This window comes from Lagopus leucura, unplaced genomic scaffold (assembly GCF_019238085.1).
Source record: "Lagopus leucura isolate 7727_CA_CO unplaced genomic scaffold, USGS_WTPT01 Super-Scaffold_739, whole genome shotgun sequence".
NCBI lineage: Eukaryota > Metazoa > Chordata > Aves > Galliformes > Phasianidae > Lagopus > Lagopus leucura.
In genome coordinates this window covers 1,342,461-1,355,137 of record NW_024962255.1, presented here as the reverse complement: position 1 = coordinate 1,355,137, position 12,677 = coordinate 1,342,461, and the positions used below count along the sequence as shown (strand labels likewise).

Below are 12,677 nucleotides of genomic sequence, written 5' to 3'. Positions count from 1 at the left end.
CATTTCCAATGCCTTGAAGCCTTGAATTGCAGACCCTGCAGCAGAACATAATGCATTAATTATCCAGCCTCATATTACATGGATTTGTAGCAGTGATTTCCTCATCTTCACAGACGTTTATTACTGACATTTCCCCTGATGAGGTGTGGATGAATGTTTTAAATGATAACATAGCACACTAGACAGTGTGAGCATTTGCAGCACCTCTGTAGTTACGTGCCATCAAGCAACAGCAAGCTCATTCATTTGAGAAACTTAGCAAAACCATGTTGTGGCCCTCTGCTTGAGAAGCAGCTGTCACGGAAATCTCTGCTTGGTTTACTTGTAAGACTGTATTTTCCTGCAGAATTCCCTTCTGTTGATCTGTCTCATATGAATATGTTGCTTTGAAACTTGGCTCCTTCTGTGCTACTTCTGCATGGTAGTAATGGAATTGAGAGCTACAAAGAGGCTGTGAATGGCGAATAGGTTTCCAAATGAGGAAGGAGCAGTCAGGTAGTGTTTGAAGGATCAGTTGTGAACGTGTCTATAGCTTTGTTTAAACTTCAGAAGTAAACTCTTAATTGTGTTTTGCAGGATATGAATGATTACTCGCCAGTATTTAGCAAGACACTCTACAGAGGAATGGTTGCTCCCGATGCTGTCAAGGGCACTGTTATCACTACTGTTTCAGCTGAGGATCAAGATCCTCCGGTAAGCAAAAACGTTCTGGTAATACTCTGCACCCAAGAGGGGAAAATCTGTAACCCCTGTAAGTGACCTATACCTCTCAACAGCAAAGGTGATAATTACGAGTTCCACAAAGCAGTAACTCGTACATTTTTGTCAGCCTGGCCTTTGTAATTCTGGACGGAGGCTGCATTTGTGAAATGATGATTCCCAAAGGTGACAAGTCAGTGATACAGCTCCTTTCTGACAGCAACATTTTTGGAAACCTCTTGACTTCCCAGTGACAGGTGAAGTACAGGAATAGGGAAGCATGGCATGCATGGCTGGCTTTTCTACAGTTGTGCAGCTTAGCAAGGAAACAAAACACAACTCTGTGAGACTGTTGCTTTCCTGATTTGCATTTTTTGCTCAGGGTCACATGGAACTGCACAACCCACCAGCTGGCCCTGTTGGACTCTGTTTGAACAGTGTGGTGATGTTTTGGGGATGAGGCTTATTCTTGCCACTGGCTTTTATCACTGCTCCCTAGTGAAGCAGTTGATTGACAGAACTGAGCACATATGTTTGACTTGTTAGCTATTCTGAAGGGCAATATCAATTTTTGTAATCAGAGGTTGATGAACACTGGTGGCCAGATGATACACTGAGGACGATAAAAGCCAAAGATGTTCTGCCAGCCAGGTTTAATTTTTAATTGTTAGTGTTTCACATATTGAGGAGTATAATCCTCAGGGAGAAGTGTTCAGAGTGAATGTGCTACGCACATTAAAAGCTGATGGCAGTGCTTTGACACAGATCAACTGTTGCTTAGCAAAATATGCTTCATAGTAATTTATTTACCACTCAAGGACAGAATGCGAAACCAGTGTTTCTGTAAGGACAGTCCTGGTATCCCCTTGTAAAAAGTCCTAACATACAACTGTAAGTGAATTCCCTGCAGGTGGTGTGCATCAGCTGCGTGTTACTGAGCTTTGAGGCATTAAGGTAGTTGGTATCTGCTGAAGTTCTGAACTGTTGTTAGTCCAAAATATATAAAAGACAGTATTATCAACATATTGCGGATCGTTCCTGAATGAAAAAGCACTCTGCTGCTGTGGTACTGCTGTCTAATTAGTAAGCTTTGTCCTCAAATAAATGACTCTGAACTGCATTCGTTATTTCAGGGAGTTCAGCAGATGGTGCTTAGCTGGAGAAAATTCTCTGTTGCTCTCCCCAGGAATGACTTGGGAACCAGGGTTTCCATTTCTGTTAAGCGCTTTCATCCTCAGTAGTTAGCAGCAAATAATTCAACAGAAAACACTCTGCTCATCTCACGAGTGGAGTCACTTCAGAGTGATCTGCCAGTGGAGAGTAGAGAAAACTTGCTTTGCATGAGGATCGAAACTGTGGAATTTTTTCATTGCAACAGTAAAAAACTAAAGTACTAAATCTATCAGTAACAATTCTACAATCCTGGCAGCATCCCAGCACCAGTACATGTTTGCTCCTTCAGGTTATCTCACTGATTTTTGAAAAAAACTATGCAGATAAGGATGGTAAGGATCAGTGAAATAGGGCAGATTTGTTCACAAATGAGTTATTGGGATTACATAATACAGTATTCATGACTACTCACATATTATTGTGATTTGTATGCTGGTTTTATTTAACATTCTCTGTTGAAGATATTAGATACGTAGATATGTAGATATGAAGATCAACAGATACGTAGAAGATATTTTGGTCTGGATGAATTGTTTACCTATTCTGATATGGTCTCAGTTCTTTAAGTCTGAGCTTTAAAGAGTAAGATAACTGTTTCATTCAATGTGATGAATGTTTAACTGATGGGTGTATGTAATTTTTCCTAGTTCTGTGGAATCTGCACTTTCTCATGCAAAGTTATTTCTCATTTAGAAACCAAAGCAAAACTCCTAATAGCTCGTTAAGCTGCCAGCCTAGAATTTTTAGAAGTATGTTTTGCCCCTTTTCCTTCTGGACTCTCCATTTCTAACATCTCTATCACTATCACATGGACAGAAAAATGTAGGAATTGATTGTAAGTCTGCCTGCAGTGGATAATAATGGCCATCTCCAGTTAGTACGAAAGCAGGAGAATAGAAAACCAGGCTAAAGCACTTACATCTCCCAAATTCCTTTCCTGTGATTTCCTCATGTATTTATATATATCTTTTTTATATGGGCTTGAATATTTTGTATTTGAAAAATGTGGGGGTTGCTTCTATTTCCGTCAAGAAATGGATGCACATAGGAGGCGGAAATCAAAATCACTGAATGCTGGATCTCACTTATTACCTTTATAGCAGTCAATAACGATGTTACAGTAATGGTCTTCAAAAATCAACTCTTGCATTTCTTTGATTTGTATCACAGCTTCAAAATAAAACTGCCCCTAGGCTTTAAATGAATGTGCTATCCGTAAAAGCCAGCTATGGAGGAAAAAAGCTTCTAAAATTGTTTTAGAAAACTGATATTTTATTTCAAACTAATAGTCAAAGGCTTTTATTTTTTTTAATTTAAAAGAAGGAAGAAACGTGAAACCATGGATGGTTTTGTTTCTTTTTCTGGCTCAGCTAAACCTGTTTAAATGATTTGTGTTACTGCAAAAGTGTATTTACTGGAGCTTGTTTTCACAGTAAGTAATGTCACAAAGTATTTGGTATGAATTCACCAGAAATTGTTTTTTTTTCTGAAAAATAAAAGAAACCAACAAAACCACAATGCTTTTCTCTGTTCAGCAAGAGTAGCTTTCTCTAAACTTGCCGTAATTGAAAGAATATTCCTACTTGTTGTACTCAGTATTGGAGAGAGTACTTGTTTTTTTTTTCCTACCTGCTAGAAATTTCTGTGCACAGTACTAATACATCTATCCTATCAGTTCAGGAAAATAAATGGATGCTTATTAAGTAAGTAATTTTGGTTTTAGTATTCAGTTAAGAGACAAATCAATTTGAAAGTCACAAACTTGAGTTTTCATGTTGTCATTTTACAAGTAATGTGGACAATTCCCCTGTCAACGTTATAGAATCATAGAACTACAGAATAATTAAAGTTGAAAAAGGCCTCTAAGATCACCCAGTCCAAACATCTACCTACCACCAATATTGCCCAGTAATCCATGTCCCTCAGTACAACTCCTACATGTTTCTTGAACACCTCCAGGGACAGAGGAGCTCTACAGAGACTCACTGTCTTCAGCAAATCCCAATTTCACAGTGTGAAGTTAATCAGTGTGGATGGCATGAGAATTCAAACTGAAATGCTCAACACCTGCATGAAATTCCTCTACAGGAAAGGCAGATGTGTATTTTCAAACAGCAGAAGAGCAGGCTTGGAGGAACGCAATATTGAATGATGTCAAGCTCTCCAAATCTCTCCAAAGCAAAGGGGACTGCAGCAGTGACAGGCATGGAAGTGGTAGAAAAATGTTTCAGGCCACTGAAGTTGATCTGGATGAAGCATCATCTGCAGCATAGTGTTCCGTATTCGCTGTGGGAAGTATTCATTCAGTGATATTCCTGAGAATAGATAATGTTCTGTTTGTGCCTTTGACCTTTAAAGGTAAGCCACAAACATAAGTGCAGGTGTTCACTAAAGATGTGGCAGAGCTGCAGGTTGTAAAGCAGGTGAAAGATGGGAGGCTGGAAGAGATTCGTGGTATGGAGTGCTCTGGTTTACTGTAGCAGTGCATTTCCTAAGTGGTGGTTTAGAAACTTACAGCATGGAGATGTAGGAGCGTGCTGAGCAACTAAATGCATTTGCAGAAAGGCACAAGAGGTAAGGATCAGTTTTTACTGTTAAATGAAGTACCATTTCATTAATTGCTTGGGTTTATAGATTGAAGGTGATCCTTTTTATTTTATTTTATTTTATTTCTTTTCTTAAGCTTTTCTCATTGAGTTACCATTCAGTAAGTTTTTTGCCTCAGCATATCCTGTACTTATACATGTGAGTGAAAGAATGACTGGGTAGGGATCAAGTTATGGAATTTTATTCACTGAAGAATGGTAAGCCATCAACGTAATGGGAGTGTTGGTAATAGGATTCATTTGGTCCTAAAAAACATGGATTTCTGATTATTACTAATGATTACTCTGCTATTTTCAGATGCTCCCAAGTAGGTTCTTCATTATGTTTTCATTTTAACCTGCGGATTTCAAAGGAATGTAAGAAATCTTGGCCTGGAGGTGAGAGATCTCTCTGGTGGTTACTCCTGTGTCAATTAAAACACAGAAACCAGTTCTTTCCATTGGCCAAAACAGGATTTGAAGCAAGTGTCAGTTTCACTTTCAATCATTTTCTCCTTTCCTGTCCTTTTCCAGTTATTAATTTATTTTTTTAAGTACTCAGTACATCTTCTAATTGCTCACACTTTTTCCCACAGCTTGCATCTTATTCTAGGCACACTTAGAGGTAAAGGGTAACAAAATGCTTAGCATAGAGGAGTAAAAAATGGCCAAGGGAATTACCATAAAGGAGCAGGCCCTCCTGTAACATACATGGCTGCTGAGGGTATGATTGAGTACATCTTCAATTCTAAATAATGGGTAAACCTTATTAGAATACAAATCTGTTTTCCACTGTTGAACTGCTTTCTTTGTTTCCTGGATGAACTCTGTTAGCTCTGTTTGAATTTAATTTCCAAACCTACTCCCTTTTTGAAAACACTGATCTGAGCAAAGGATGAAGGCGAAAGTGAGGAACAGTGCCAGCAGGTATCCTGTGAGGTACATTTCTTTGCATGGATTTGTTTTGTTGGAAAACACTGAAATGTTGTAACTCTATTGGAGATGCCAAAGAAATGCTTCTAGCAACTAAGGTAGTTGTACCAGTGTCTGTAGAAGAATACTTATCTGTAAGAACAGGGAGTAAAAATAAAAACATCTTGAGAATACCAATGAGAATAAGCCAACAGTTACAAATATAGCCCAGGATAAAAGAGGAGTCTAAGGCTGCAAGGTAATAAAGAAAAATCTGTCAAGAGAGACAGAATGAAGTGAATACTTTTTCAGGTGGAAATAAGATATTTGCTTTATGGTATGTTAGTGCGGACTGAGGGATGTTAATAGGTGTGGATGCCCAAGCACTGGTCTTTCTGAGGCAGTTCCTAACACCTTAGCTGCAACTATATGGAATCAAATTTAGGGTTTTGGTGCTAATGTCTGTATGTGCTGTTTTGCTTTAGATAACACTTCAGAGCTTCAGTGTCTTCCAGAGATATTTTTCAGTCCTTATAGTGAGAGATAAGTGCAGACCATGAAGCTTGGATGAGCTCAGTGTTAGGCTTTCTCACTAACGCTCCTGAGTTTTATCAGCACATTCCTTAGGATCCCTGGCTAGCAGACATCTATTCCTTGTACAAGTAGATGTGGAATGGTAAAATCAGATGCACAGCAGAGCACTAGTTTGCATTTAAACTTCAGTGCTTAAACTTGGTTGACTGGGAAGGCTTTGGTGATGGGAAAGGTCTTTAAGCTTGACTTATTTCCAGTTCTGTACCTGTTTATAAGTGAGATAATTGCACTTGGGAGGGCTTTGAATGGTGAAAGTTACTTTTTGGCTTGGCAAAGGCACTACCTGTGTTATGTTCAGTAGGCTGTACGGTTGGCCTTACAGATACCTGAGTTACTCAAGGACACCTGGTAATACTCCTGGGGAGAAAAATAATTTTTCTTTGTTGTGATTAGTTTATGCTTTATTGAAGTGGTGTAGCGATGAAAGGCACCAGATGATTCTAATCATTTTCTCAAAGTGCTTAACCTTCCAAATACTAGGAAACAAGAGCAGCTTGAGCTTGTGAAGAAATGCTTGGTGTAATAATCAGAAGGTGAATATTCCCAGGACTGATGCATCACAAGGTGCCTCTTTCATATGGGCTACCACTGTGAAAGCTAGAATACTTCAGTCTCATGCATTTCCCCTGTATGTTCTGATTTTGTTGATTTGAATTGTCAATAGAAGCAGATGCAGAAGCTTAATTTTAATGACCAGCCAGCTTCCAGAGCTCTGGACCATCCCACTTAATGGTTTATCCAGTCTCGTAGCACCTTGTAAAGTTCGCATTCAATTGATCCCCTTTGTCAGATTGAGAGTAATTGTCCTTATTGTTTTACAGGCATTCGCTGAAAGTACAGTGCTAACAGATATTTAATAAGAGGTTTCACAGATAATTAACTAGAAGTAAAAGCATTCTTGAACAGTCTGGGGCTTGATCTTTTAAAAATTATTACTGTTGAATTTCACAGAGCCTGCTGGAGTTCAGTATGAGGGAAAGACGCTGAAAATTCAGTGAGCTCTTGAAGTAATTTTATCTCATGGTTTTAAAAACTTACATTCTTTTTGTGTTCAGCTTGTCATTAATTCAGAATTTCCAGATTTCATCCAGACTTGCAGACTTTTTCATTGGGTTATGTACTACAGAGTAAATTAGCTGAAAATTGAGAATGTATGTAAAATTCTAGTAATAACTGGTAAATGAGAGGGTAAACAGACACAAGTGCACAGTTCACAATTTTTAGCTGGTTTGAGACCCACCAACATGGGTCACTTTTCTCCTCAAGTACCTGGTTTTGTGCCTCGGTTACCCAGCTTAGGATATTGGGAGTAATGATTCCTTGCTTCCTTTAGAATTGGTTCCAGAAACACGCATGAAAACATACAGAAGATGTTACTGGAGTTACACTGCTCACAATTTTTCATGACTTCCCCACATTCTAATTTTTGTTTAGCCTCTCTGTGCCCTGTGGGAGTTATCTGAATAGTGCTCACATGTACTCTGGGCGACCTCTTTTTTCAGGGCCTCCGTGTGCATCCTCATAAGCTAATACAAATGTTGGGGATGTTTTCGTGCCATAGCCATCAGCTGTGTCCCAACTGAGTGTAGTTTCCCCAGAGCAAATGGAACCTTAAGAAATTATGCAGTAGTAAAAAGAAGAATTGAAGCTGGATGATCTTTAGAGCTGAGTTTCGTATTATTCTTGAACTCCTTGGAAAATTTCGCTTCAAAAGAATGAAGATGGTTCCTGCCAACTAAAATCCTGTCTTCATGCTTTATTGGTATTATTTGTTTGGGAACATAACCTTTTGTTTGAATTTTGCTGTAGACGTAGGAATGCATCTGAATTACTTCATAACAGAAGCAAAAGAAGATTAATACTTGAGATAACTGAAACTTGCTTCTGAATAGATTTCCCTGGAAAATTTCTCTGGAGATTTTTCTAATTATGTTGATGCCAAAATGCAGTAAATAAAAAATAAATTCCCATTTTGTTATTTTCAGAAATGACAGGGGAGAGGTGTACTTGATAGTCATATCAGGAACAATAACTTGATGAGATTTTTCTTTATTTAAAAACAAATTGCCCAGCGTGTGCATGTTTAATGATGATGATAGCTTCTAGTCCTGCAAGCAAATGTGAGCACCAGTACTGTGTAGCCAAGCAGCATGGATTACAGCAGGTGATTTCCTCTTATAATGATATTGAAGAGAAATTACAGGGAGAATGTTGTATAATTACCTCTGTTACACAGTGATCTCTGAAATTTCTCGTGTTTTCAGGGATTTTCATGTGTGTAGTGTGCATGGTCCTGTAAAATACTTCTACCTACTAGCATAGTCTGTTGCTTATTACTTCACTGAACATCAAAGCATTTCTGTAAGACCCAGTTCTGGGTTACTGAAGGTACTGTTTTGCCAGTGGCACTGCAGTGCTGAGCTTGTTGCTGAGTCCTTCCTGGGCCAGGCTGGATGTCCATGGAGGGCACAGGGTCCATGGCCCTTGTCACTGCTGCAGTTAAGTCATCCAGAGGAGTGGCTAGGCTCTACAGAAGCTCCACAGAAGCTTATCCTCTTGCTACCTGTCCTTATAAAAAGTCCCTCCCTGCTTTCCTGTAGGTCCCCTTCAGATATTGGAAGGTCACTACAAGTTCTTGGAGCTGAAGAGCCCCAGCTCTCACAGCCTGTCATTGTAGGGGAGGTGCTCCAGCCCTCGGTCCTCCTCTGTACTTTCTCCACATTTTTCTTGTGCTGGGAGCTCCAGAACTTTACACAAACACCTATCCCAAATTTATTCACATGTATTTCAGTTCAGAGTGTGTATTTTGAATCAGCATTTCATTGTGCTTCTGTTGTATCAAGAAAATGTTGGTCTCATTTACTGAACTTGAAACACTTTGTGAAATACTTCTGCTCCAGTTTACAGAACTTTCCTAGCATGAGCTAGGCATGTGCATTTAAATACGTTGTCAGGAACAGCAAAGCTCTTTTGTAGCACAGTGTTGAATGCAGATAGAAAATACCGATTTTCTCTTAATGAAGCTTTTGGTTTGGGATATTTTGTCTGTTGGAGTACAGCATGATGTCTGACGTCTGTTTAGAAGCTGCAGTGATACCAGCAGCAGGACTTGCCTTTGTAAGTGCTTCTCTTAATCTACTGAATATCCAGGTAGCAACAATTTAGCTGCACTGCCAAACAGTTCTACAGAAATCAATGTGCAAAAGGAAAGAAAGAAGTAAGTATATATATAATAGACACAAAAGATGCTTTCTGCACCTTGTTTGGCATTTTCTTTCCTTCTGTATAGCACACAGAATCACCACAGAATGGCTTGCATTGGAAGGGATTCCAGGGATCATCAAGCTCCAATCCCCCTGCTGCATGCAGGGTTGCCAACCTCCATATCTAATACTAGAACAGGCTGCCCAGGGGCCCCATTAGTAGTTCCCAGTGATTTAGGAAGCTGCCACTTAGCCACCTTTTGGCCTTTGAAAGCAGGCGAATTACTAGTGAGCAATAACAGTATTAGTGAAGGGTCACTTGCTGAGAATGGCGGTAACCTGCTAAAGTTCATCCTCTCCCAGAAATTCTTTGAAACCAGTGGAAGGATACATCCCACCCCAAAAGAGGTTGGTGATACCTCCCAGAGACCTCCCTTCTCTAATTCTTGTGTGGACCACTATCCATCTGACACTGGAGAAACTTCACCACATGCATTCACAAAAGCAGCTGTTGCAGCAAAGCCTGGATCTCTGGAGGTCCCTTCCAACCCCTACAATTCTGTGATTCTGTGATTCTGTGAGTGCTGGGAGCCAGCTGCCTGCGAGCTATGCTGACAGGCATGGTCATTCCACATGCTCTGAAGGTCCCTGGAAAGGTGACTGCTGGAACGAGTGCACTGCAATGCAAAGAATACATTAAGAAACTTCATTCTGAAGGATAGGTGTTATTTATTTTAGGCACTCTGTGGTGAAACAGTTAAGTGAATAACCTCCTATTAAAGAACACTGAGGTACTAGTCTGAAAGATCCATCCTTCTGGCTGCCCTTCTTCTGATTCTCTTCTTAATTTTGGTGTTTTTGTGTGTGTGCAGACAGTTTGTGACACATGCACAGATGCATAGGCTGTCTCTGCTTGTTCTTGCCATTAAAATGGGACTGAACCGTTTGTTACAAGGCTACTGAAATCCATCTGCAAACCTGCTTTTTTTTATTATCAGCGTTAGCACAGATGTGTTTTCCAAGGTTGTGCTTAGAACCAGCCATGGTGTCTAATGGCGAGAGGAAAAACCCCTCTGTTACAGGACAAGGCCACAGGTGTCCTGTCAGATCACAGGGGCATTTATTCACGACCATCTTAAATTGTCCACGTGGACCAGCAGAGTGTTCAGGTGATGGTTCCAGAACCAGTCTAGTGCTCTCCTGATCAGCCACAGATGATGCACACATTGGAATTTGTTGGAACGTCATCTGAGTGATTTAGTTGCTGGAGATGAAGATTTTGAAACTTCAGTTCTTCAACATCCAGTTTTGGAGAAAAGTGAAACCTCTGGATGTTGCTGTACAGGAACAGTCCTTCCAGGACACATGGTGGCTTTGCCCAAGGAACACGGTGCTCTTCTCATCTTGTCTCCTCTAAAAAAGTGTGTGGGTACTACACGGACAGACTATCCTGTGTTAGAACTGTAGTCTGACTTTTCAGAAATGCAGTGCTCACATCTTCCCATTGTCAGCTTTCAGGACACAGTGAGAAAGCAGTTGAATTTTTGATTCAAACTTATTATTTAGACATTTCCTGAACTGGAGAGGAGATTTTATAATTTGGATGTTGAAGTGCTGTTGAAAGATATGCTAAACAACATTAAGCCATGGCCGTCATCTGTAATTTTAAAAGCAATAATAATAAGGAAACAGACCGAATACAGACTCTGTCTGTATTTACGTATATTCATTGACCTTACGAGTTCTTCAGCTCACTTCTATATGAAATCTTGAGAAACCCGGGCCTCTCGTATGTCACAATATCACATAAGATATTTGGGGGGGGAAGTCCTCGTGAACAAACCTGATTCTTAGGCAGGCAAGCTGCAAATTGTGACATCGCAATGGGGCATGGTGACAGCACAATTGGCCTTTGTGACGTCACAATGGGGCGTTGTGATGTCATTATGGGTATTGTGACGTCACAATGGGCTCTGTGACAGCATAATAGGCTCTGTGACATCACAATGGGGCTCTGTGACATCATAATGGTTATTGTGACGTCACAATGGGGCTCTATGACATCATAATAAAGCTTTGTGACATTACAAAAGGGCTCAGTTACATCATAACGGGCTCTGTGACATCACAGTTGTGGTGATCTGTTGACCAGTGTTGCATTTTAAATTTTGAGTAACTTAAAGAAGAATGCAAAAATAAAAGGATATTTACGTTGTCTTGTTTCTGCGTTCCAGGGCACACCAGCAAGCCTAGTCCGGTACAAAGTAGATGTTGTCCAGTTTCCTTACAGCGCCAGCATTTTTGATGTGGAGGAAAGCTCAGGACGTGTAGTAACTCGGGTGAACCTAAATGAAGAGCCAAGTACAGTGTTCAAGGTATGTGCTCATATAGCTGTGTACTGTCAATGGAAATGCAAATGGAAATACTTGCACTTAGTAGTATTCCTCTCACTTTGTCTTTCTCTCTCTAGCTTTATATTCCATAGAAATAAATGAAGTTCTTATTTGTTTCTTCAGTTTCTCAGTTTCCTTCTGGTACACATTTCCTGGCCTTTTTTATTTCAGAAAGGTCTTGGATAGATGCATTTGTTGGTGTTTGGTGAGGAAAAGAAGTAGGGAAGCAACCGAAGGAAACCTCAGTTTTTGAAAGTTACATTGCTGATGTTTCATTTTCAACAGGGCTGTCAGCACAACAGCTTTGTGGAAGATTTGTAAGAATGGCAGTATATCTTGTAAAGGAAGTTAATGCAAGATTGGGTGGTTTGGGACTTCTGTTCTCAAGTACTATCATGTAAAAACACTGGCTTTAAGGAGATGTAGACTACTGTTGTCCTGTTACTGTTCCTGAGGAGTCTCAAGTGTAGTTAGTCCAGAGTTATTTATTATTTCAATCAAAATCTCTGGGACAGAGCTCCTTTCTTAAATCCATAAATGAAGGAGTTAGCTGAAAATAAAAATTGAAGTGTTTCAGTAAGCAAAACAATGTCATTTATAATACGGTCAGGGTTTATATGTGATTTTCCTACATGGGAACTGCCAACCTTCTGTTTCTTCATTAAGGTATGTTTAGTTTCTTCTTGCTACTCACTTATTTCTTTTTGAATTGAGAATGAAAGGGAAATTTATGTGTATACTTTTCTGTTACAAGGTAATAAAATTGTCTACCATTTGCTACTTCTTAATAAACTCCAAGAAATCCAAGCTGTGGGGTTTTCCTGAGTTGGTGATTGCATCTAGAGCATTGGCTTTTGTGGCTGCACTGAATCTTCAGTGAAATTGTCCTAGCAGCTTTTAACATGCTCATACTAACAGCAACTACAGTACTTTGCAGTTCATTGATATGTTGACTGAAAGAGCATGTCCTATTGCTCTAGGCTGTCTTTTCGCTGACCTATTCTGAGAACAGCAGATTTCATAGAATCATAGAATCCTCAGAGTTGGAAGGGACCTTTAAAGGCCATGGTCCAACTCCCTACAATGAAAAGGGACACCCTACAGCACCATCAGGTTGT

At 39.8% G+C, this 12,677-nt stretch overlaps 1 protein-coding gene across 1 annotated transcript in view; it reads left to right on the top strand.

The window, feature by feature from the left end:
- Positions 1-12,677, top strand: part of PCDH15 (protocadherin related 15) — a 383,291-nt gene that overhangs the window by 286,503 nt on the left and 84,111 nt on the right. Inside the window, exons 21-22 of the mRNA XM_042862789.1 lie at positions 577-693; positions 11,401-11,541. Coding sequence (XP_042718723.1) covers positions 577-693; positions 11,401-11,541 — 258 coding nt within the window. The remainder of the gene's footprint in view (positions 1-576; positions 694-11,400; positions 11,542-12,677) is intronic.